At 37.8% G+C, this 25,268-nt stretch overlaps 5 protein-coding genes across 8 annotated transcripts; 2 read left to right on the top strand and 3 right to left on the bottom strand.

The window, feature by feature from the left end:
* Window positions 1-1,127: 1,127 nt before the first annotated feature.
* Baldspot (baldspot) lies at window positions 1,128-11,499 on the bottom strand. Its single transcript, XM_064125977.1, has 3 exons — window positions 10,920-11,499; window positions 7,581-7,919; window positions 1,128-6,501 (listed from the first exon to the last, which is right to left on the bottom strand). Exons 2-3 carry the CDS (start codon window positions 7,904-7,906, stop codon window positions 5,943-5,945), a joined length of 885 nt encoding a protein of 294 aa, XP_063982047.1. The 5' UTR covers window positions 7,907-7,919; window positions 10,920-11,499; the 3' UTR covers window positions 1,128-5,942.
* A 786-nt stretch (window positions 11,500-12,285) lies between these two features.
* Window positions 12,286-22,208, top strand: LOC135165043 (cleavage and polyadenylation specificity factor subunit 4). Of its 2 annotated transcripts, none has more exons than XM_064125964.1 (6): window positions 12,286-12,765; window positions 13,262-13,465; window positions 13,847-14,036; window positions 14,354-19,094; window positions 20,972-21,535; window positions 21,701-22,208. In XM_064125964.1, exons 1-4 carry the CDS (start codon window positions 12,663-12,665, stop codon window positions 14,724-14,726), a joined length of 870 nt encoding a protein of 289 aa, XP_063982034.1. In that variant the 5' UTR covers window positions 12,286-12,662; the 3' UTR covers window positions 14,727-19,094; window positions 20,972-21,535; window positions 21,701-22,208. The 2 variants fall into 2 exon arrangements, with proteins under 2 accessions (XP_063982034.1, XP_063982033.1); XM_064125963.1 differs by having other exon boundaries at window positions 20,972-21,570.
* On the bottom strand, window positions 15,281-19,433 carry LOC135165038 (drebrin-like protein). Its single transcript, XM_064125959.1, has 2 exons — window positions 19,293-19,433; window positions 15,281-18,667 (listed from the first exon to the last, which is right to left on the bottom strand). Exons 1-2 carry the CDS (start codon window positions 19,373-19,375, stop codon window positions 17,374-17,376), a joined length of 1,377 nt encoding a protein of 458 aa, XP_063982029.1. The 5' UTR covers window positions 19,376-19,433; the 3' UTR covers window positions 15,281-17,373.
* LOC135165046 (GSK3-beta interaction protein) lies at window positions 20,044-22,732 on the bottom strand. Of its 3 annotated transcripts, none has more exons than XM_064125968.1 (2): window positions 22,580-22,732; window positions 20,044-20,838 (listed from the first exon to the last, which is right to left on the bottom strand). In XM_064125968.1, exon 2 carries the CDS (start codon window positions 20,821-20,823, stop codon window positions 20,470-20,472), a length of 354 nt encoding a protein of 117 aa, XP_063982038.1. In that variant the 5' UTR covers window positions 20,824-20,838; window positions 22,580-22,732; the 3' UTR covers window positions 20,044-20,469. The 3 variants fall into 3 exon arrangements, with proteins under 3 accessions (XP_063982038.1, XP_063982041.1, XP_063982039.1); XM_064125971.1 differs by lacking the exon at window positions 22,580-22,732 and adding an exon at window positions 21,041-21,180 and having other exon boundaries at window positions 20,460-20,838; XM_064125969.1 differs by lacking the exon at window positions 22,580-22,732 and adding an exon at window positions 20,902-20,999 and having other exon boundaries at window positions 20,460-20,838.
* Window position 22,733: 1 nt separating this feature from the next.
* On the top strand, window positions 22,734-25,259 carry LOC135165042 (zinc finger protein-like 1). The gene is made up of 3 exons (XM_064125962.1): window positions 22,734-22,977; window positions 23,556-23,861; window positions 24,053-25,259. Exons 1-3 carry the CDS (start codon window positions 22,876-22,878, stop codon window positions 24,590-24,592), a joined length of 948 nt encoding a protein of 315 aa, XP_063982032.1. The 5' UTR covers window positions 22,734-22,875; the 3' UTR covers window positions 24,593-25,259.
* Window positions 25,260-25,268: the final 9 nt, after the last annotated feature.

Raw genomic sequence — 25,268 nt, 5'->3', positions numbered from 1 at the left:
TTACGTAAAACTTCTCATTCGGTTTCATTATATCACAATAATTTTTATCTCATCTCGTCCACGAGCAACTGTTGAATCACGAAAGTGCTGCTAACAATTCGTGAGAAGAACGAATCATAGATAACGAGATCAATCAGTTGGCAACATGTAGAGTAATGAAGTTGACAGAAACAATAGTCGAACAAACAATGACGTTATGTCATTCCCTCATTATTCATCATGATCTGAAACCCTTGATCACGCGTCACGTCGAGGTAGACAGGTTTCGATTGAATAATCGATTTCGTTTCCGTGACATCGAGCAACTCTTGACCGTCGTTGAACTAAAAATACGTCGCGGAAGAGGAAGAAAACGGGGAATTAACAGTAAAACAGATACTGCCCTTTAAATAGTACATTAAGGCTTGTTTGGCGTGTTTCTTCAACATTTTTTTCTAAAATTATTTCACCTAAAAATACTCTCTTATTTAACAATACAACAACAATTGACAAGTGAACTTGTTCAACATTTTCGGTGAATCATTTGAACACGAGTCGTTCCAAGAAAAAAAATAAAGATAGTGCTATAACTGGTTTTTTATAACTTATAAACTTGCAACGTAAAGACTGGTTGCCATTGTTTTCCAAAGTTATTTACTCTTTAGATAATGAAATCATTGATGAAAGGAAAAAAGACATAAATTTGCTCCACTTCACAATTTTGCTCTGCACTTCAGTAGCAATGTGGTACAACGAGATAAGTTGACTTATCTCTGAATGGAGTTTTTGAGCGATATTTCCGAATCTAGGAGAGATAACGAAATTTTAGGGATTACATTTATTATAGTAATCAACCTGCTACACAAAAATGGTTCCGATAAATTTTTACTATCTCCCCTAGATTTCGAGATATTCCGCAAAAACTGGGCACCCGATCAAAAGTGAAAAGTGTATTCCAGACCGACTTATCTCGTTTTACCACTTCGCTACTGATTTTTTGTGAATGATCCGGAAAGACATTTTTTATAATTGTAGAAATTGTCTCATGACAATTTTCTCTAAAACCATTTGCTCTAAAAATAATTTTTCCGGAAAAGGGAACTACGTCGACTGAAAGGAGGAATGAAGGGGATTAAGTATAAAACTAGTGTCTTTCACATGGTATATTAAAGCTTCTTTCTCATGTCTCTTTTTACATAATTATAGGGTATTACAAAAATTTGACACATTCCAGATGCGCTTGAAGTACTTAAATGATTAAAAAATATTGTAAATGATTTTTATAAATGAAGAAAAAAGAAATTACGAGATCGTATCGCGAATTTAGGAGTTGATTTAGGTAGCCAACTCCTTCAGAAGTTTCCGTCTTTGCTAGATAGTCCTTAGTGAAGCAATATCGACGATTTTTTGTTGTTATTCATTCGTAGAAATCAACAATCAACAGGAAATGGAAAATCCCTGTTACACTTTTCATTGTTCTTGTTGTTCTAGGAATTATGTGGAATGTCTTGAAAATGAACGATTTTCGGAGAAATTGTCACTAGACTTTCTGTGATATCCACAAAATTTGCAATAAAAATGTCTTGACATTTCCCGTTAAACTATCATTCCATCGACTTAATCGCACGCAAATAAAACCCAGGAAACAATTGTTAAATTTCTGATACGACTCGAGCCATTTTTCCATCAATCAGTGAAATTAAATGACCTCGACCTAATCAAAAATCCTAAAACCAGATGATTAAAGAAAGTAGGTGGCGAAGTTGAAGGAATATACGCGATTTGAGAGTGTACTTATCGATTTTAAAGCACGTCCTGCGCGCTCAGCGTACGCCCCAACTCATTCCCAAACCGATCTCTCATTTTTTTTTTAATTTTGGATGCTGGTAGTGGCCCAAGATGTAAAAAACAAATTTTAGTTGGTTGAAATCTTCTTTCAAGAGCAATTCTCCGGCACTCCCAGGCTTTTGTTGCCTCGCGTGAAATTGGCAATGACCCAGAAAGAATTTCTGACGAGGAAGTGGCACGTACTGTCCCATTTATCATATCATATCTTACAATTTTCTCTTTTTCGCGAAAAATAACGTCTTGATTCAATTATCTTTGTACGGGAGAACGGGAGGAAGCGATCCTTTTCATCTGAGATTAAAATGCAGGTGATTTTTTTTCTGTCTCTATTAGTCAACAAACAATCAGCAAGGAACACATATTGCGGGTCTAATGGGAGAGACGGGGAGAGTGATTTCAATCGCCTCGACCACATGTCGAATCGTAACTTTGTTCCTTGATTTAATTATCGTTTCTGTTAAAAACAAATTTTTTAATCAGAGTAGAGTCTGAATTTGTTATCTTTAGACGTAAAAAAATTAAAGAATCTTTGACACTTTGTAAAAGGAAATTCTCCAGAAATTTATAAAAAACTAGAAAAATTAGAATACACCGGTAACAACTCATTAACTTCTAGTTTGGTGGCTCTCCCATTTGACCCTTGGGAAGATCTGATCCTTCTGATCACTTCGGTTGTCCACCGTTTTATTGACTGACCCATCAATAATGGAGCCAGTAAAACTCATATCCATTATTTGCAATTTCTATCACAAGAAAAAAATAATCAAGGGTTAAACAGAGAGACGAACAATGTAATCAGAAGGCACATTCTCCGGTGCTCAATTGGATAGAGAGTTTGACTCTCTTGACCCCAGCACCTGGTTCTTTGTCCCATCCTCCCTCATTCATCTTCAGCTCCTCATCAGGTCGATTCATGTAAAAATTGATTATTATTTATATAATACACATGTTTACACACATACACACACACACTTATCATTGAAAACTTAGCTATCGAGAAAGCTGTGATTACAATCAACTTTTTTACACTTGTGACTGAACAAAACGGAATCCATTTCACCTGGAGAGACAATAAAAACGTTAATTTCCAGGATTTTTTCATAATTAACTCATTAATCCCAGAATAAATCTCCCCGGATCCATTCTCTCCTCATTTTTTATTATAAAAATTTCATTCAATCATTTTTTTCATTTTTTGTGGGAGGGGGAGCCAATAACAAAATCAGAAAACAAAATAAACTGATTTTAAAGGAGGAAGAGATTTTTTATTGAGAAATCTTTTTTGTAGAAAAATTTCAAGGACTACATTTTGTTCTCTAATAGTTTTTTCCAATTTTTCAGAATTATTTTTCTAATTTGAAGATATTCTCCGAAAAACTCAATCTTCTCTTTGAACTCCAAATTCTCTCCCTAACTAATTCATAAAAACAATTTTACAAACAAACAGGAAAAATATAAAAATATTCGTTCAACAAAAATTTTGTGCCTCACATCAGTATCATCGTAGTTGTGCAATTGTTGGAGCACCAGCACTCGGTCATTTTAATCGTAAATGACAGTATCATTTTTCATGACCCGTAAAATTCGCAAATCATTGATAAGTCTCACTAATTCGGGGGCCGTGGAGCAAGATGGAAAAGTAGAATGGTAAAGAAATGCAACGAACAGTCTAATCAGAAGGATCAAATACCCTTAAGGTTCAAACAGAAGAGACGAAAGCATAATTATTTTAATCGTCCCCTCCCTTTGATCCTTACCACCTCTTTTCAACTCTTACCGATTTTTTTATCCTTGTACAGAATAAAAAAACCTTTTGTTTGTAGACCTTGTCATTCTCCTCTCGCAATCACCCCTAAAAAAATATAAAAACTCGATCCTCTGATCGCTTTGTTCATCTCTCCCGTTTGACCTCAAGACTTCTTGACGCTTCACTCTCGAAAGTTTCAAACATCTGAATCAATAGATCAATTTCGATATATTTTTTTTTATTTTGAAGGGCAGGGAAAGACCTTGAAAATGGGATTCCTTCCACAAAATTCTTTCAACCATTCTCTGCAGATCTGAAGATATTTAATCCTGGAATAAGTAGTGAAATGGTAAAACGAGATACCTCAACGTATCTCGTTTTATCACTTCGGTATGAAAATAATGTATTCCAGTAGATCTTACGACATCTTGACCCTTAAACCTCAGTTCCACTTTGCTCCAGCTCCTGCCCCCCCCCCCTTGTTATTCAAAAATTCCGTTAAATCATTAATTGACTTTGTAAGTAATCGATTTCAGGGGCACCAAAGTGGGAAGCAGACACCCGATTATACCGTGAATATGTGCGTCATTCATTGTCAACTCAACCTCGTTAAATTCACCATTAAATCAACTCGAGAGCATCATAAACACGAGAAAAATAATTTCTCAGGTGTTTAGGTGAATGAAAATTTCCATTTGACGTTTGATTATCTAATAATCGCGTTGACATCAATCAAATATATTTAACGATTGAGGAAGTGATGGCCATGGACCTTGCACTGAACAACAGCCCACATTAGTAAATACAAATTTGAAATTCAGAAAATCAATTTCCTCATGAATCCCTGCCGCAGGGAATATGACTCATGCTCGCCATTCGTGCTGGGGCTAATTTACATAATTATGTTGGCAATGATTTTTAAGATTAACCGGTGCGAGCTCCCAGCATTGAACAAATCTTCTCAAGGAACAGAAAAAATTTTCATTCCATGGGAATTTATGGTGACAAACTGTCCGATACCTGATGATACGATTTTAATTAATCAGGTCTCGAACTAGGGATAGAGAGTAGATCTTTGAAATGAAAAAAAATGAGATATATAACTGTGGATCCTGGACTATGTCATACTGAATAAGATAAAAAAAAGAATTTTTCCTTCTTCATAAATTATCTTATTAACTACTGATTTGAGGAAAAAATACCTCAATTTTTCCCACCAAATTCCTCTTCTCGATAATTAAATTTCTCCAAAAGCTAAATATATAAAGAAAAATTCATTTTTTCACTTCAGACGCCCTAGAATTTCCTTCTCTCCCTCCACAATCACCTGTATACCCCCGCCCCTTGCTCAGCTGACATCTATAAAACCCCTAAAAAATCCAACAAAAATAAAAACGTCAAATCTCCCTAGAAACTCATCTCTCGAGATCTCTCCAGTCACCGTCACATAGAATCTGGGTCACGCGTCCGAGAGAACTGGCCCCACCGGATCCTCACATCGAGGCACTCGTAATAAAAGCCAACTCTTTGAAAATATTATGGCATTTAGCCTCCCCCCCTGGCATCCTAATCTAGCATCGTCTGGTGCAATTCCCACTTCCCCTGCTAAATCCCGAATTAATCACCAAAATTGTGCTGCAATTAATAAATCATAGAAATCGATCATGTGCTGATAAATTAATCAATTATCCTGGATGAGAACTACCTCTGGTTCAGTTCCATCGAAAAATCGTTCTCAGAATGGAACCAATTTTTTCTCATCCATCCTCCCCCCCTCCCATCGATCAACCGATTCATAAATAAAAGTAACGAAGAAATTTAATTGCTCTTGTGCTTTTCATTACAAAATTCCTTGATTTATCCACTCCCCTGGTGATTAAAAATTTTCTTTCCCATCTTTCCTCTAAACGCCTTTGTAAGCATCTAGAGAAATAGCACGAAATAACTGAAGTATATTATTCAACTGAAATGCACGTTAAACCTCGAGATGGTGTGATGACGCTGTCCTGATGTGAGATACTGATGCGCCCACACATTAACCGCACAACCGATAATCATCTAAATGAGGTGAGGAGCTCATAAAAAATATTAGGGCATAGAGCATCCCCTTGTGGCAGTCCTATCACCAACTCGTACAATCTACCCCCCTTTCCATCGATAAATATCGAAATAATTAAAAATATTGTGCTGCAATTAACGGATTTAAGACGAAAAGACTGTTCATGTGCTGCTAAATAAATCGATTTTCCTGAATGACAACCGTCTTTGGTCCATTTGCATTGAAAAATCGTTCTCTGAATGAAATATAAATTTTCTCACATCCGACCTATTCCTCGACAAAATTCATAAATAAATATGACAAGAAAATTCAATTGCTCTTCAGCTTTCCATTACTAAATTCCTCATTAATTTTTCCATTATCCTCGTGTTTATAAATTTTTTTTCCTTTCTTTCCGCCAATGTACGCTTTGTGAAAGAATTTAGCAAACAGTACGAAATAACTGAAGTACATTATTAAACTGAAGTGAACGTTAAACCTAGATATAGAGCAATGACTCTGTCCTGGTGTTAGATATTGATATGCCCATACGTTAATAGCACAACCGACAATCATTTGGATGAGTTGAAGGGCTGTTATCACCATTGATATTGACTTTGGTGGTGAATATCTCATGGCTTTTAAGGCATAGTAAGTATACATTATAGAATGCACGAAGTAGTTCATCACGACAAACCATCGGGCTGTTGATGCGTACTCAGTGTAGGAGAACCATGAGTACAGTAGAACAGTTATGTGATGGTACCAGTGGAGGAAGATAAGGGGTTGCTTTCTCAAGACTATGAACAATGTGTCACCCAGCTCCGGCAGCTTCGACAGGACGAACATCCAGGTCCAAAATCCCGAGACTCGATCCATCAGAATGAAACTGAAAATGTTATTAATTTGAAAAAAATTAGAATGTTAATTGTCTCGAGATCGAGGGGTTTATTGGGGGAGAAAGTGGTAGAAAATAGTAGTCTAATGTGAGAATTTAATTATCTGGAACATCGTCAAGGATTTCCTTCGGAAATTAATTGATTTTAAGATCATTAATACGAGTTATGGCTATGGATTTCTTATGAATTTTCTTGTGCATTATTTCTTGGGATTTCTCAATGATTGATTATCGCTTCTCTACTTTTTATTGTTGAGTGATCGATTATGATGAAGAGGGCAGTGGTTCTGGAGGAAAAATTGGCAAGAATAGGATTGAAGAAAAAAAAATAAAGGGATTTCTCGAAATTTAAAAAAAACAGAAATTAATCATTAGCACTCACGATTTCCCTTCCGATTTATTAATATCTAGTGGTATTCCACATCGCGTGATCTAAATGTATTTATCTGCACGATAGTGCACTTCCCAATAGTGTAATAAGTAAAATGCAATCCATTCTTGCATAATAGTACAATTACTGGTTCAATAAAATCATGAGAAGGAAGAAAATCAGAGATTGAACTTTGAATCAAACCAAAGAAGAGATAAGACTAATTTCGCATTGTGGTAATTACGAATTTTATTCCTTCCCGCGATTTGCAAGTGATCAATCAAATTTAGACTTCTGCACTGAAATTATTTTACTAACGCCAGTTAACACAGCTCAACAATTTTTGCAATTGCACAAAAAATTGAATACCTTCCATTGGTCATCAAATAACTTGGACACGAAAAAACTGAAACGTACATTCGAACGATTACAAAACGTTCTCTAAATAAAAAAAAAAACGGGCCAAAGTCCTCAGCAATTCTTAGGACTTCAAAACCCATGAACTCGACCTTTGAATTCATCAGCGACCAATCCCGACCATTGTCGTCTCAGGAAATTCGTGCTGGGATTTTTTGGTAAATAAAAGAATTGACGCATGTGACGTGATGTTGGCAAATTATCGGCACTCGTGTATTCATGAAAGAATGAAGGATAAAAACTTGGGAAAATTCAGCGTTAAATTTCAAATGGCAATTCTCACCTCGGTATGCACACACTGTGATACAATCCGTGATTTCTCAGGACATGTATGAGCTCAGGTGCTGTTCTTGCGAATCCTATTATCGAGAATGTTGCGAGGAGACTGTTCCAGAGGGTCAGAAGACCCCGTAATTCATATCTGGGTCTGCTGGCCATCCAGTATTGACCGCCGAATATGAGGACCATGTATATACCAACGTAGTAGAATACATTTGTCCAGTTATTTGTCATCCAGACACGTGTGTCCTGGTGGATGAATTCCTCCTCGAAGTTGAAGACGTAGGAGTAATTGGGGAGAGTCACCTCCATGTAGTCCATTTTCTGCATTTTTTGGCTATTTCTGGAACAAAAGTGAAAATTTTATTTCTAAATGCAGATGGTTTACTTCAGATAATGGTAGATGTTTGAGCTACTTCAGAGCTACTTCAAAGCTCTTTAAACAATCAATCTCTTTAAATTATCCACGGTTATTCCTTCCCCTCCCGCGTAAATGACTCGGTGAAACAGGTTTCTCATAAAACCAATATCCTCTCAAAGACAGACGCTCGTTGTTGATTTCCATCTAGTGAATGCCCAATGAAAATTCTGCCGTCTCAACATTTTAATGCACTTCATACCCGACCGTGAATGGTGTGAACTCTCGGTCACGGAAAATAGACTCTCGTTTTTATAAATAAATCATAACTTCCATAACAAAAATTATGAACCCAAAATTTTAACTGAAGCCTTATTTAATGATATAGAAATCGGATGAAATTCCCATATCCCATATTTACTCCGTAAACAATCAACAAAATCACGTACTCAAAAAATATCCCATTATTCATTCAAATCCTCACTATCTCTTGTTATCTACCGTTTCATCATCGAAAAGTAAATGAACAAAATAAAACATTCTGGACAAATGAAAATACCATTAAAATAGTTTCCACATCTAATAATGGTCAGATATCGTAAACGAAAGGAAAAAATTTCTGATTGCATTAACAATTTAATTTTTTCACACGTCATGTCTGATTTATACGACCGAGGGTTCAACTACTCGAGGATAATCGAACTAAAATTTCAATTCGCATTCCATCGATAACTGATTTTTTTCCATTTGAAGACATCCAAAAATCTTTCGACCATCCTTAACATATGATTTTATTTCATAAACAATCATCGATGAGTTAGTTCACAGTCTAAATTCCAACCGATAAAAAATATACCAAATTTATTGGTAAATATATGAAAAACTCTAATTTACAAATCTGAATCGAATTAGAATATACTAGTATAACATTAATGACGATGTAAATAACTCATTATACAGATGACATCACTTTAAACAAATAATAATAGTAATAACAATAATAATGAGGATCGTTGTGTGAAAACATCATCTGTTAGCGAACTATTGCGACTTCAAATCACTTTTACAGCTCCTTTCCTCTTAATGAAATATAATGTGATGGAACTTAATACTGATATTTTCAATTTTTTATACAAAAGAATAATCAACTGACTTAATCGGTTAATAATTCAGACTGAGGGTTGTCCCATCCGCGCAGTCCATTCAAAAATTTAAATGAAAGAACGACTGCTCCTTTAAATCGTAAAAATTTAATTTCCCGGATGTAAATTAAAATTTTCCGTGACTATCAGTATTAAAATGAGAATAAAAAAATTATGAGCATTCCATTGAACCGTTCAACTAACGAACAAGAAGTGCCTCGTACAATCACCCGTATCTGTACGATTACCTGGTACACGTTATCATAGAAATTTTTACTTTAAAACCTCATTCAATACTTCATTGTATATATTTTTCGTTTTATTCTATTTCTGTTTTTTCTGATGTTTGGGAGAATCAATTGCCACCTTCCACAACCCTAATTTCCTTCTGACCCGAAAATGAGGATATAAATTAATAAATTATGTTGTAACAACCACAATTGGTCTCTTGGGGTATTTTTTTTAAATTGCTGAGGAAGAAAAATTTAAAATTCTTTGGCTTTTGAAATATCAAGGTGCTCTTCTTCGGAACGTACTAAAAATATTCGTACACTTGATATTCTGGCGCCTCGATGGGGAAATTTATCGGACAATATCCAGAACTTAATTACGGATCCATATCAGACAACAAACGAAAACGCGAAGGTATGCGTTTCGATCAGCTGCTCTAATTTTCGTTCCCGCCCGCCGAAAGTTCCTCTGTCCCACTCTCTTTTGTCATTATTTGCTGATAACATGGCATTCTCTCTTTTCTCTTTCCACTTAATTATTCCCCTTCTCCATTACTCATTGAAAAAAAATAAACTCGCTATGACGTAAACGTTATTTTTTTTATTTCCCTAGCTTAGTTATTTACGGTTTACTCTTGATTCTTGGACGTCTCCAATCTCTTCCCGATGAATGACTTTATCATCATTTTAGTTCTGTTCGTACGATACAAAGTTGTGGATGATTCTAGAATCGATCAATCGATCAATCAACCGATTGTATGAGAGGTTCAACAGTCTCTCCCACGTGTGGAGATAATGATGGAGATACGTGCGACGCATGTTGATTGGAAAATATGGAGACGTTAGAAAATTCTCTTGATATATTGATTATATATTTGTATACTTATATATTAAAGATATACTTAATTTATGTATTCAATTGTAGCCATGTCGGTTGAACAAATTACCCGAGACACAACAATTTATTCAGCGGTTAATATTGAATATAAAAATCAATGACATTTGATTTATCTGTTCAACTCATGTGAAAGATATTTTTGTGATAGAAATTTTTATAAATGACTCGTTTCTTAATCTGCAATTACAAGTGATGATTGGAGTAATGATTTCTCTTAAACTGCACCATTAATCATCGTGTGATTTGTTTTCAACCGCATTATCTGCCTGTTCCAATCAATTGTAGTAGTAGTAATAATTATCCATAAATAATTATAAACGTCGATGTAAACTACAGAAAAAAATTGATAAATTTATCAAAGTTACTTTACGTTACTCAACTATTGAAACAAGAGGAGCCAAGAAGGGATCAAAATATAAAACCCCAAAAGGGTGCACATAATAAATAAAAATTGAAAATACACTTTGATTTTAACACCAGCAAAACATAAATCCTCCTCCTCCCCCTCCTCCCGGCCGTCGGTATTTGACGAACTGTGCGTCCTCGTTCTCCATTGAGATCACGATGCTCAAACTTTGTGAACACCATGCGCACACTGTCGTCCCACACCGATCTCACCCTCAACTTCCCAAAAAAAAATCTCCAATTCTGTCTCCCCATGCCCCGGCCTCAAATCACTGAATGCCGATCAGAAAACCTGACTCCAAAGACCTACCTGGTTCTCCAAATAATCCGTAATTCCTCTCGTTTCTGACTTAACGTCACCTAGAAACACCGTCCGGCAGGTTCTAAAGCCTTTTTGGAACCCCCTGACACCCTCAGCACATGCGAAAAACCCCCACAGAACCGCAAATATCAGCACCGGATACACATGAACAACGTTGCGTTATGACGGTTATGACTCACAAAATCGCTTTCGCGTTATTCGCCGGCTTCTCGTGCGCTGTCGAGACCACACGGGGAGGCGAGAGAAACTACCTCTTCCCGAAGGAATGTTCAATCCTTTGGTCGGTGTATAACGGGACAGCGTGTTCGGGCGCGGCGATCGAACGTCCAGTTGAGGAAATTTCGGAGGAAAATTGAGTTGAGAATTTTTTGGAAAATTACTCTCGTGATGAATTTTATCTGATTTTCGGTTGGGATGTGGTTGGTATCTAGGGATGAATGGAACTGACTACCCTCGGCGATAACCCGCGGGTTACTATACTAAAGTCAGCGTAAGTTTTAACATCGGGTATAACCCGAAGTCTCCCCCCTCCCTTCTTCGCGCATGCGTAATTTCAGGATATTACCGCGTTACCCACATGAAGGGAGAAGGGAGGGGAGACTTCGGGTTATACCCGATGTTAAAACTTATGCTGACTTTAGAATACTGGCGGGACGTCGACACCTGGCGTTTTTTATAGGGTTTGTGTGCAGCACGGGGAGTTGTGGGGAGTCGCCAGGAGATGGCGGGACCTGACGGCAATGGAGGCTCGATACGGAGGAGTTATCGATGGAGGTCCAGACGATATATCGAGATGGGAGAGGTCGATTTGGGTTGGGGTAGTTTAGAAAATAGATCGAGTTTTGGAAGCAATGGGGGGATAAATCTCGGGTAGAAGGGAGATTATGGGGGTAAAATGGTTGTCTATTGAAAAATTAATTGTTTAAGACTGAAAGAGTTCGTGAATTTGAGAAAGTCGATTGGAATGGATACTTTGATAGATCGATCTGACTTCAGGTCGACAATAAAGTGATGATTAAGTCAACACTAGTACCGACCCCGACGGTGGGAGGCGCCAGTGTCGATTCTGGCGGCTGGATGAGGCACCGGAAAATTCGTCGGTTCATTAAAAAATTGTCCCTTTGTTCTCGATGAATATTAAGGAATGAAACCAACTCTGTTCAGAAGAGAAATAAATTCTCCCCGATCAACCCAAATTCCATTCCGTAATCTCGAGAAATTAAAATTAAAAACCCTGGGAAAGTGGAAGCGCAGTGTCTGCACCGACTCTCCTGGTGCTCGTCGACTTTCCTCGAGAATTTTAATTTTAATTTATGGAAATTAAGGGATGAAACTTGGTTCGATTGAGGAGAATTTAATTCTCCTCCGAACAAGCGTAGCCTCGTCCTTCAATATTGATTGAAGGAGGAGAGAGAATTTTCTAATGAACAGGCGAATTTTCGGACGCCTCATTCCGCTGCCAGAATCGACGGTGACGCCTCTCATCGTCTATTTCAAGACTAGCGTTGACGAGGGGTTGCTTGACCCCTACGATCTGAGCTTCTAGACGAGCCTATTCCCTTTGGAGTATCTGGAGTATCGATAATGGGAACAATCGAATTACCATCGAACGCAGGACACGAGAAGCACAAGTCGTCATCCGGAAGATTCGACCGGAATTGTACAAAAGTGAACTATTGTTTTGTGTTGTTTTTTTAGTTGTTTGGTTTTTTGAAACATTTATGGGCGAAAATGGAGTACCTCATCGCCAATGTTGAACATCTTAAATTTGATATTGAAATTGCCTTGGATGAGCAATATGGAGCACTTCCGCTGCCGTTCACCGGCATGGACAGTAGGTTGATGGTTTGGAGGTTATGTTTATGTTTATTTGCGAGAATGGAATGCGCTTGATGTATTTCTGAGCTTCAGTTTTCGATGAGATGATTCCTATAAATTTTTGCACTTCCAAATGATGAAAAATCCGTTTGTGATTGAATGAACTCATTTCAATTTTTAATAATCGGAAATTAACGGAGTGAAATCCAAAGATTTTTGCTGTATTTTGAAGATACTTTTCATAATTTACAAACAAAATTAATTAACTAATGCGAATCACATCATCTCTGCAAGGAAAATGATTGTAAAATCAAATCTGACAGGAAAAAGGGCCTAATGAAACGATATTAATTAATTTCGAAAACAACAAGTGGCTAATTGCACCACAGCGAGGTTTTTCTCACCGAATGGCATTTTTGAAAATACCTTTTTTCTACATTCACTAATTTACCCAGCACATGATCGTTTCCAAAATTCTTTGAACGAAAAAAAACGAATGAAATGAATTATAGAATCCACTGCCGCTGTCTGTCAATTTTATCCTCGCGGAGCCTGCAACAAAGGTGGCTCCTGCCCATTCAGGCATGTCAGAGGTGATCGGACCATCGTCTGCAAGCACTGGCTTCGAGGACTCTGTAAAAAGGGAGATCAGTGCGAATTTCTCCATGAATACGACATGACGAAAATGCCGGAGTGTTACTTCTACTCGAGGTTTAGTAAGTATCTTCAACGGTGCACGTCCCCCGGGCAACTCATAATATTATTATCTGGTTAATGAAACAACTCAGCAAATTCAAAAACAAAAATTCTCAAAGTTACAGTTAAAGTACATTTTTTGGATGATAACATTTTCAAATGAATTCAAATGTTATTTTTTGTATTTTACCGAGTATTTACATAGCTTCAAAATGAAATCAGACTTTCGATTATCAGTCAATGCCGATCAAATTCCGGAAAATTTACATAATGAACACATAAATATTTATTTTGAATTTATAGACCACGATTCATATCGATCGTAAATTTATCATGTACTCTACCGTCCATAGCTGTCGATGGAGAAATAAAAATGATTAAATGATCAAATTAAATTGCAGACGCTTGTCACAACAAGGAGTGCCCATTTTTACACATAGACCCTGAGACTAAAGTCCGAGACTGTCCGTGGTATGACAGAGGATTCTGCAGACATGGTCCACTCTGTCGTCACAGACACGTGAGACGTGTCCTCTGTATGGCATATTTAGCTGGATTTTGCCCTGATGGACCCAATTGCAAATTTATGCAGTGAGTATCTTCATATTGTGGTATGATTTTTCGAGAAAGACGACACCTCCATGAGTGTTTATTGTTTCATTATTAAGCAATGAGAGATTTTATGTCAGATCTATTGGCTATAAATAATAAGTATCACCTGGGCTTCCATTACGTTGAATTATATATTGAATCATTTGTTTATTTATTTTTTAAATCGCATGTGGGATCCCTGATAGAATCGGTGATGACGAGCTGACGAAAATTCGTTCTTCATCACCAATGAATTCCCAAAACAAATGAAAAAAATATTGCTCATTAAGAAATGAATTAATCTTCTCTCCATTCAGCCCTAGATTCGAGCTGCCCGCCGTTCAAGATATGCAACCGAAGGAGGGTAAAAAAGTGATGATAACGTGTCACTTTTGTGGCGAAAGTGGCCACAAAGCAATTTACTGCAACAAAATGCCAGCTGAAGTACGTGAGGCACAAGTTAGGCAGGAGCTAGAAGGTGGTGGACCTCATCAACACAACTATCACATGAGCATGCACAATGGGCCATCTCCCCGAGGGCCACAGAAACCCCTGGAGGAGGTCACGTGCTACAAATGTGGAACGAAGGGACATTATGCTAACAAATGTCCTAAAGGACATTTGGCATTCCTCAGTCATGCTGGCAGTGGTGCCCCTGCGGGCAATCCGAATCCTGGATACAGGAGGTGAATTCATTAGGTGTCAATTGTCGTGATCAGTTACAACCAAGGTTATTGACACATGAGAAAAATTAAAAGACGGTTGCTCTGCTATTGACCTGTGAAGTGATGGAGTGAGTGGAATTTTTTTAATGTGTTTTGGAATTTGAGGGAGAACGATCGATTTCTTTCGAGGAACAGTTACTATCTGAAATTCAGAAAACTATTTTCAATTGATCATCTCGGTGAGGATAGTGACCAATGTAGGGTTCAGAGTCCTTTGACCCTTAATCCTAAATGTCCTTAACAGTTGAACGACTCAAAACAATTTAATTGTTCAGAAACCACAATTTAAATTAGATCGTTTTACAAATTGTACAAAAGTATTGAACCTGGAGGTTGTGCTCGAATATCTGTGATTCTCTTTTGTAGAGAATTTTCTCCTCCGCGATAAATTCCAAAATACTACTGGAAAATTCAATATTTCCCCAATATCACTACTAATTCCACTTCGCAAGACCTCGTCTCTATATAAAGCAAAAGATAAAGAAATAAAAGATATTTTGGAGAAAAATAATGACGAAGTTATGAAAAACAGATTTATTCCATGAAAGTTAAAATCAAATTAATTTCATACATTTCCATGAACATATTGCATTATTGAGATTGTATAACAATTGAGTATTCGTGCATGAAAATCAATTGCATCTTCAAATTACATCTCATTATTCATTATTCACCGGATAAATTTTTCCGAAGAACAATTGAGTTCTGCAATTGAAATTGTCGATTAAAGTAATAGCACATCATTGTAAATATCTTCATAAAACATTCAACTAGTTACGGCAAAATCAACTCAATTATTCGTTCGAATTCTTCAATTTCTTTTCCCTATTTATGTTAAATAATAATAAAAAGACTCTTGGAAATCTTTCGACTTTTATTTTCTCGAGCAGTTGTGACGTGGTTCACAGTCATTTGCATGAATTTGAGATCTAATGATTTTTTAGTAATGATAGTCATGATCGAGTGATAAATGCAAAAAACCTCGTATTTTTCTTAAAAACTTGAAAAAAACGTATTACAAATTTGGTTCTTAACTACTTGAGTTCCAGATTCATTAATTACATATATTTATACTATTGCGATCCTGCAGGTGTAGAATTATTTATCAAAATTATCAGTTGATGAAAATTAACATAAAACATGTACAGTGACTCTGTTTTTACATAATTTTTAAATACTCGAAGGTTTGACAGTCGTTGACAATATTTTAATGCAGATGAAAATTATTGTCTTGTGATATTCTATTATGGAAATTGAATAATAAATTCTATACTTGTAGGATCCACATACTACGAGTACGAAATTCAGCGAGACTGGGGCAGAATGAAATGCTAAGAAAAACAATGATTTAGAACAATTTTTTGTTTTTTATTAGGGGTCTAACGATCTTGGTTGCGATTTCAACCCTAAAAGCCATCAAGGGCCTCTACTTGACCCTCAAATAAAGGACAAAAAAATTGTCTTTGATTATGAAAAGTGATAATTTCATTCTGACTCACTCTGCTTCATGAACTGTCAACAGGAAGTAAAAATTCCGCAATTCATTATACACTATTTTCTCCGGAAGATAACGGTTTTCCTCTGGTCTTCCTCTTTCAACTGAAGCCAGTGACATAATTGTTGAAATGATGTACAAAATTGTATAATTTTAGAATTTGGAAATTCATCAGTTAACGTTAAGTACTTTTCTTTGTCATTCTGGTGGTGATGAATGTCAGTATAATACGTTGAACAATTGATGAAGGTCACTTTCATATTAGTTCTAGGATTTATGGCTTCAGTCGTTCATATTAATCAATATTTACCCAATCGCGGAGAGATATAACTGAAGAAGGAAACTGAATTGGAAGTAAAATTCATAGAATGGAATTTATTACATTGAGTTTCTAAACCAGATGACTTTTCTAATTTCTCGAGTTTTTTTTATTTAGAAAATTATTCTTTAGAGGAATTTGTCTGAATAAATAATTTTTTTGAAGAAACGTTTCTGCGAGAAGAGTCTCATATAATTCATTCAGGTATACCCCTCCACAGGTGAATTAAATTCAACAGATTGTTGAAGTGCAGAGAGAATCAACAAATTTCCAGCCTCTAGAAAATTATCAACTTCACAAACACTTTAATTACGATTTACTCTTCTAACTTTCACAAATCATCAATAGAAGTCAATTTTTCATTTCTGTCAACTATCCATTTATCTCACAAACATCTGACTCCAGCGGTAAATGTCTTTTAACAATTTCTCACAAATCCAGTCCTCACGAAGACAATTCCACAACAAGAAACTTCTTTCAATTGCCTTCCAATTCCTTCTCTACAAAGAAACTCGAAGAAATTAATTTTTATGAGACTGAAATCTCCTAAAAATATCTTCAATTCCAGAACCTCCACTAGGCCCCCCTAGACATGAAAAATTAGCGACATGTTGAATTTTCCTTAAACTTCCTACTGCATTAGGAACCTATAAAAATCATCGATATTTCTTATTTCATTTCTCCATTCTCATGTTATCCTCATCTCCAAAGACTCCCTTCCTCGTCTTCCGAATAATTAAACCTCTAACACTCATTAATAACCCCGGTGACCCCGCCTCGATCAACAACTCCCACGCCTCATGTACTGGCATACTCAATAACCTCGACATAATTAGCCGGAAAAAGTCCATAAGTACCATCAGGCGCTAGTCCCTGCCACCAGCCCTCATCAATAGCATCAATATGCGTGATAACATCACCCGGATCAAACGTAATCTCCGTATCATCAGCAGCTTGATAATCGTACAAAGCCCTAGCCTTCATCCCCTCATTATTGGGATCGAAATAAAGGAAGTTCTCCCCGCTGAGTTGATTGTACAAATCATTCTCAACGGTGCTGATCTCCTCCGGAGGCTTTTTTTCGTCAGTCTTCACCTCATGATCATGACTAGACACGACCGGAGGATCCTTGCAGACGTCCAGAGTTTCCTTAACCTCCTGAGGTTCGTTATTCACTACCTCCACTTTTTTCTCCTCCTCCACTTCCTGAGGCACCTGCTGTTTGTCCTCCTTCACTCTCTCAACCCTCGTCTCCCTGGGGACAGCCTTTGCAGTTGCAAATCCAGTTCTCATCTGTCCAGCTGCTGAATTCTGCTCGAAAACAGCTCTAGCGTTGATCGTCCTCTGGGCAATGAGCTGTTGTGCCTCGTTGCTCCTCTGTCTCCTCAATTCCTCGCTCTTGGACTTGGGCTCTTCATCATCACTGTCAGCCTTCGGCTGGTGATTTCTCAGGTTCTTGAGCTCCTGTACCCTCTGCTCAGACTGTTCGATTTTCCTGACAATAGGCGTTGCCTCCTCCTCCCTTATTTTACTCTGCTTTTCCTCACGCGATCTCGTCTCCATCTCCATCCTCTGTCTCTCCTTCTCCCTTCTGATTCTCTCCTGCTCTACCCTAGCCTTCTCCTCGAGCTCTTCCTTCTGCCAAAATTCATCGCGTTCTGTTGCATTTATCTCCTGCGCTGGTATTACACGTTTGTACGTCGTACCCACCGGAAATGTGTTACCCACGTCCTTACTACGAGGCGCTTGAAATTTGTAAGCTGAACCTGTTGCTCTCGCCAGCTTCTCCATGATCATATCCACCTCGACATCCTCCTCAGAACGTGCATTTACCTGAATGTGGGCGCCTTTGAGCAGACGTTCAATGTCGCGAATGTGATTAGCACAAGTACCTTTGCGGACTATTGGTGCGAGCTCCCCCTGCCAATTCACCAGGACACATTTTGGAAGGCTTGTTTTTGTGTCGATTACACGACAGAATGCGTACATTATGTGACCGCTATTCAGGTCCTCGATCATCTCTTCGAGGCCACCGTCACCGGTGGACACGACCTTCAGAATATTCGTCTGACCCTCGTAGCCGAAGACAGCCCTAGGAACAAGTGAAATTGGGAGGTTTAAAGGGCCCAGTAGAGGCGAAAATGTGGGGTTTTGAGGGCAGAGACCTTATTGAAAATAAAGGACATCAGCGAAGTGGGAAACTGACACAAGTTGATTTATCTCTAAGTACAATATTTGAACCATAACTCCGAATCTAAGGGAGATAGGAGAATATTTATTATGACATTTATTGTAGTACTCAAATCGCTCCACAAAAAAGGTTATGATGAAGATTTTGATATCGGGCCTAGATTTCCAGATATGGATCAAAAACTAATCAATGGTCAAATGTCGAACACAATAAACAGGTTATTTTCTCGTGTTTGACTATTTTATTTGTGAATTTCCTCATCAGTTAATCATCCTTCACTACTGTATAACCATAAATAAAGGATAACCAATGATTATCGAAGTCAGAGGTTTGTCTATTACTCTCATAAGATTAAATTAAACCAATTTCATAATTTGCAGTAGGACTAATTATAAAAAATAGAATTTATCAGCAACCAAGCCCATCCCAATCTCTAAAATCCTGTGTCAAGTGGCTGAATCATTGCTCTCTAGTGTCACATTCAAACCATAAATGATGATTTTTTTTTAAATAAATGGGAGTTTACCAGTTGACCGGGGACTTGTCGTCCACAACGCTCGTCCAAGCAGCCACCAGAGACTCATTGTTCTTAGATAAATTCACAGACATCCTCGAGGGGGATAAAAATCACTGACTATCGAACAATATTACTTGTTATTGGAACTATCAGAGGTACATGATTTTGGAGTGAAGACTTGGGCTGTATATCAATCGTATCGGTTATCGGCTTTTCCTCTTCGGTGGTAACCAGGGGTAATGCTGATCCTGTAGAGGGACTCCCAAAGACGATGGACTGAATTGGAGGCTTCTGGGGGATTTGACTTGACGCCAGTTGTATCATAGTACCTCACCCCTGAAGAGGGAGGGACCCACATGCAAATCCTAGGGTGTCTGCTTGTTAGCTGGAGGGTAACTCTTCAGAAGCAGCCCGGAACTGTTATGGGAGGTATTGATTCGTGTGAAGCTCAGCACAATCGGGTACAAACCCAGTGCAAAGAACAGAATTGGTCCATTTCGAAAAACAACCTGTCACCTGATGGCGAACTGCATTTCCATCGCTGCCAGTCGCGACAGTTGGCGGTGGCGCCTCAGACCGTCGGGGTCAGTACTAACGTTGAGGGGGTCGCCTGACCCACGACATCATTAGTCAACGATCCGTGATGTCCTGGGGTTGTACAGGTTTGCACTGAGCTTTATGCGAATCAATACCCGAGATTATCGAGGAGATTACTGACGCTTCTGGAGCGGCTTCAACCGAAAAATTTCGTAGTAGTGGCGCATGAACTACGATGGTGAACGTGCTTGTCGATAAGGTATTACTACGGAGTACGTGGCTAAATGGGTTGGGAGATTTTTGGCTGGAGGAGGCTGAGGAGCCGAGAAAAACGAAAAAATCGATTCTAGAAATTTCCTGGAGCCCTAGAAAAATCGGAAATCGTCTCACGAATCCAATGGCGTCAGCCAAATTGTCCTAGCTATGATATTTCCAAAGATATGGGCAAAAAAAGGGTTGATCCCAAATTGGATCTTCCTTCTTCTGGGGTGAGAGACTACTGGGTTTTACCCTCACGAAAAAATCATTTTATCTGTAATGAGAAACGTCAAATTGGACCTTCGAATCTTCTAAGTTTAGAGACATCGACTAAAAGGAATTGACAGTAAAACCCAATCCATTTGACTAGCTTACAAGTTCTATCAGTAAATTATTGCTCCTCAGATAATTTATTCAATTTCGCTGTCAAACAATGTCCAAAAGATTCCCGATACATTGGAGATATTGAATCGAGTAAACTGTAAGGCGTCTCGAAAACCTGTGCTTCGGTGTTTGTGATGACGTCGTGGTCATTTCCAGTGATTTTGAAGCCCTCCAGTGATACTTGAATGCAGAATCTCAAGTCCTCAAGAGTCGTGACATTCAGATGAATTGAACTGTTGGTGCTCTTCAGCGTTTCAGATATTTTGATGTCCTTCACGTGACATCTGACATCATTGATGATAGCTTGAGCCTCAATTCTCCATTGATCGTTGTCAAGGACTCTCTCCTTTTTATCCCACATCTTGAATCAGAGACACTGTCACAAGAAAATAGAAAGAATTTAATGATTTTTACCATCAAGACACAAATAATACTTAACATCTAAGTCGAATTCAGTTGTTCTGGTCTTTCAAAGACTTCAACGAACGTTTGAAATTGCCTCGTTTCAGGCGACGGAAATTCTCCTCTACTTGCGACACATAACCTCTAAACAAAAACAATCTCATTTCGTCATTCACCTCTGAGTTCTCTCGAAGGAAACATAAACAAAACAATCTGGAATGGAGTCCATTGAAAGCCTCCCGATGGACCAGGTCCCCCTTCATCTGGATCCAGAACTTCCCCTGGACATTCAGCCCCTGGAGGTGGAAGTTGAAACCGAAAAAACGAAGTACAACTTCTCGAATTCAATGAAGTATCGGTGGAAGGGAAAAGTTGTCAGTGAAAAGTTCTACAACAGGAAGATGAAGCAGGTGGCGGGGAGGATCGTGAGAAGGAGTCAATCAACTCTCAGAGATTCTGAGGGTGTTTCAGATAATTCTAACGAGCAAAACGAGTTTAACAATGTTGAGGTAGAGTTCCCAGTGAAGGGGGAGAGAACTGTAGATCTGGAGTTCATTTCTAAAATGATGAAATGCAGTCAGTGCCAGGGAGATCTTTTGTTGAGGAATATTCAGAAGGAAATCCGAAGGAGGTACAGGTCGATTCTTCATGTCGAGTGTCAGGTGTGCAAGGTCATTAACAAAGTCCCTACTAAAGGATAAATATTGTGAGTAGTTGTAGGTTTTTATTGTCATCAATTCCGTTGTGTGTCATGATGTTCTCTAGAAAGTCTAATACATAATTTTTCATCTGTTGTTTTTTATTTTGAAGATTCAAATAATTTTCCTTTATTCCAGGGGTATTTGTGGAGGGGAACTTTCCATAACGTGCGGATACAAGAGAGCAGAGACGTTCAGAAATTAAAGAAACTAATGACTTCAAATGCAATTATTCATTATAATTGATGGTGGGTTCAGTGGTGGAGCTATCAGATGAAGCGAATTACATTTTAATTTGAAATTGAAGAACAATCTTCACAAAAATTTCGCTATATTTGTTAGCTTCGATGATATTCGATTTGGAATTTTAGAAATCCAAAAATTGCACTTCATCACTGGATTCATTAACCAGATTTCGGAACGTGGGGGAAAACAGAACGGCGGGGGGAAGTGGAACGGTATCTTAATAATGCTGCATTAACGCAGGTTCATTTTGCAGCACTCGTTCTGTCATATGAACAGAAGATTATCGATATGAAAAATGTCTTATGGAATCGGGATAAATTCTAATGAAATTGAGACGACTTAATTATATTTGTGAATAAACGGTGTTGTATAAAATAAATAAAGTATTATTTTCTCTGGATTTTTTAATTCTTATTATTTCACTCCTGATGAAATATTTTCCTTCAAATTGCAGAGCCAGAATTGGTGGATTTTTTAATCCACAAATACCTCTATCTCAACTTTCTGTTGAACTTTTTTCCTTCTGTCCCGAGAACAGAATTAGCTGACAGAAAATATGTTCTCCATGAGATAAAAGAGAGAAAGAAATTGAAAATAGATAAGTAAAACAATTTAGAAAATAGACATCACCTTGAGAATAACATTGTCAAAGTTCATAGTCAAATATAAATAACAAAAATAACCTTCCCTCGATTAATTCCAAAACACAAAGACCAAAAACCCTAAATAACCTAACATTACAATATTTTAATTGTTGTATTTATTTCTCACCTTGATTTCTGCAACGAGTGCCCCAGATTAGTCAATTTTTTGGCACAAAAAACGGACTACGTGCATGACAGAAATGTGTAAACCGCCCGGTGTTTTGTTGACACTAGTCTGCACTATCGACTGAGTCACCAGCTGACAGGCGACGTGGCTCTGCTCGAGTTAGTTGGAAACATGGTGGAGCTATTGAAGTGACAGACAGCCCAAATTATAATTTTTGTCATGTTAAAATTCTGATAATTCTTCTAGTCCAGTGAGAGATATTTAGTTTCTTGTTGAGGTTAATTTTTCAGCCGAAAATGGGGTTGTGCAAGTGCCCAAAACGTAAAGTGACGAATCAGTTTTGTTTTGAGCACAGGGTTAATGTTTGTGAACACTGTATGGTGACAAATCACCCGAAGGTTTGTATAATTATGAAATCATCACGTGTTAATAACAAATGGGATGGATTCCAATGTGATACAGTCGTTTCTTTGAAATTGTGTAAGATTTAGAGGAAGGGGGCCTTAAAGCCCAAATATTTTCTGATCCAACGATGCGATTAGGGTGAATCAGACGTCATTTTGCACTTTGGCACAAATATATTTGACATGAAAAAACAAATTCGAATTTGACTCTGTCGATTTCGAGTTATTGATGACCAAAAATAATGAATTTGGCATTTTCCTTTGGTTTTTGGATGGAGTACATCCACCCTCACATGATCTTGAGGGTGAATTGACCTCAAATTATACTCAGATCTGTGGGTAAAGTGGTCGCCAGCTTTAAAGGGTAAAATGACGCTTGAGTCACGTAGAATTGAGGGTTAAATGATCTGTTCTCATCACCATCATTTGAATCGTTTGAATGATTTCAAGCATTCTTAAGGGTCTTTCGATTCGCAACCTCCTTCAACTCACTGTTTCAATTGAGGGTCAGATAGCTTTGAGTCAATTGATTTTTGGAAAATTGTGAAATTAATTTGATCAACCCTCAACAGTGCGTCGTCCAATCGTATCTCCAATGGCTCCAAGACAGTGACTGCAATCCCATCTGCACCCTCTGCAATGAGGCCTTGAAGAGCTCAGACTGCGTGAGATTAACATGTTACCACGTCTTCCACTGGTCCTGTCTGGACACGTATGCAAGAAATTTGCCAGCCACAACAGCACCCGCAGGATATACCTGCCCCACGTGCCAGTCTGGTATATTTCCAGAGGTGAATCTAGTATCCCCAGTGGCTGATGTCTTGAAACAAAAATTGGCGAGTGTCAATTGGGCCAGAGCTGGTCTAGGTCTGCCTCTGGTGAGTCATTTCTATTGCGAATGATTAATTGATTCAACTAGTTTAAAAAAGTAAATTATTGCTATGGAAAACATTATATTTTTCCACAAACAGACGAAGTAATTAATGGTCTTCATTAATTGAAAGTACTGGTGTGACTTATCATTGAAAGATCTTGATAAATTAGTGGACTAATTAATTTTGTGGAACAGTTGAGCATCGACAGAGAGGAGAGGCCAATTCAGGAACCAAAATCAACTCCAACAGAGGCTCCATCAGTCTATCAAAATCACTCGATAACTCCTACATCATCGCCATCAACAGCAACCGCCAGGATCAGTGGTAACGTCAACTCTCACGTGAATAACGTTCACACAGCTGTTCAGAAACAGGGGCCACCGTATTCAGTCGTTAATATTGAATCGTCAGGGCAGATGGAACGAAAGGTCTTCGAGGCTTACGACGATCCCAAGGACATGTCTTATGATCACGATGAAAATAAATATCAGAGAAAATCGGCTGTTGAGTGGTTCCTCAGGTGGTGGAAACTGATCATGAGGCCTCCAGCACGCAGGAGAAGTTCCTCCGGAGGACTTTACAGACGTTATGCCATTATTGGGATTTTTGGGCTACTCTCCTTTATCATGATTATTATTTTGTTCTCGTGGCTGGGGAGAATGGCAACCGATGGAGATCCTGCTTATAATCTCATGGCTAATCCTAATATCAATATTGAAAAGGAGAGAATTTAAAGGGCGGAGGAGAGGATTTATAATAGATGGACGGATGGGGATAATTGAAGATGTGTTTCCAGAGGTTTTTTTTATTTTGAGAGTTCATGGCGATTTTTCGGGAAAATTCACACATTTTTGGGAGAAATCGATTTTTTTGGATGGTTCTAGGGGGACTAGTTGGTAATTTGTTTGACGCAGAAATTTACTAATTCGCAAAATATTTGTTAGCTATAACAAAATGTTTATTCGTAAAACATTTGGATTTTTTTACCTGTTCCAAACAATATTATCTGAATTTATTATTAAAAAAATGAAAATCATTTTGGAAAAATATGAATTGGCATCGAAAATATCTTCAACATTTTTTTGGTAGTTTTTTTCGTCGTGAGGATGATTAAAAAGTTGAAAAAAAAATATTTTTTCCACTCAGTTTAAGAGAGTTTTATCAATTGTCTGACTGTGTCGGTGATTAATGGGACCTCTAAACATTCTTTCCTGTAACTATTCGTCATGGCGATTATCTAGGACTCGACGTGGAAACTATGAAAACACATACTCAGTTCAACCCCAATGCATTTGTCTACTTTTTATTAATTATATAATTAAGACTAGGATTACGATGTATATTTTGTTCTAATGTAAATGTATTTGAAGATTTGTATAGTACATTCGATACTGATTATTCCATCGATGG

This window comes from Diachasmimorpha longicaudata, chromosome 8 (assembly GCF_034640455.1).
Source record: "Diachasmimorpha longicaudata isolate KC_UGA_2023 chromosome 8, iyDiaLong2, whole genome shotgun sequence".
Classification (NCBI taxonomy): Eukaryota; Metazoa; Arthropoda; class Insecta; order Hymenoptera; family Braconidae; genus Diachasmimorpha; species Diachasmimorpha longicaudata.
The sequence above is the reverse complement of the archived record's forward strand: the minus strand, read 5'-3'. Positions and strand labels throughout refer to the sequence as shown.

Bases quoted from the DNA above. Each gene is read 5' to 3' on its own strand.
- Baldspot (XM_064125977.1), bottom strand. From the start codon at position 7,906: ATGCAGAAAATGGACTACATGGAGGTGACTCTCCCCAATTACTCCTAC. The intron at 6,502-7,580 runs GTGAGAATTGCC...TAACATTTTCAG, and splicing joins CACAGTGTGTGCATACCGAG to TTTCATTCTGATGGATCGAG.
- LOC135165043 (XM_064125964.1), top strand. From the start codon at position 12,663: ATGGAGTACCTCATCGCCAATGTTGAACATCTTAAATTTGATATTGAA. The intron at 13,466-13,846 runs GTAAGTATCTTC...ATTAAATTGCAG, and splicing joins TTACTTCTACTCGAGGTTTA to ACGCTTGTCACAACAAGGAG. The intron at 14,037-14,353 runs GTGAGTATCTTC...CTCTCCATTCAG, and splicing joins CCCAATTGCAAATTTATGCA to CCCTAGATTCGAGCTGCCCG.
- LOC135165038 (XM_064125959.1), bottom strand. From the start codon at position 19,375: ATGTCTGTGAATTTATCTAAGAACAATGAGTCTCTGGTGGCTGCTTGG. The intron at 18,668-19,292 runs GTAAACTCCCAT...ACTTGTTCCTAG, and splicing joins GACAAGTCCCCGGTCAACTG to GGCTGTCTTCGGCTACGAGG.
- LOC135165046 (XM_064125968.1), bottom strand. From the start codon at position 20,823: ATGTGGGATAAAAAGGAGAGAGTCCTTGACAACGATCAATGGAGAATT.
- LOC135165042 (XM_064125962.1), top strand. From the start codon at position 22,876: ATGGGGTTGTGCAAGTGCCCAAAACGTAAAGTGACGAATCAGTTTTGT. The intron at 22,978-23,555 runs GTTTGTATAATT...AACCCTCAACAG, and splicing joins TGGTGACAAATCACCCGAAG to TGCGTCGTCCAATCGTATCT. The intron at 23,862-24,052 runs GTGAGTCATTTC...TTTGTGGAACAG, and splicing joins CTGGTCTAGGTCTGCCTCTG to TTGAGCATCGACAGAGAGGA.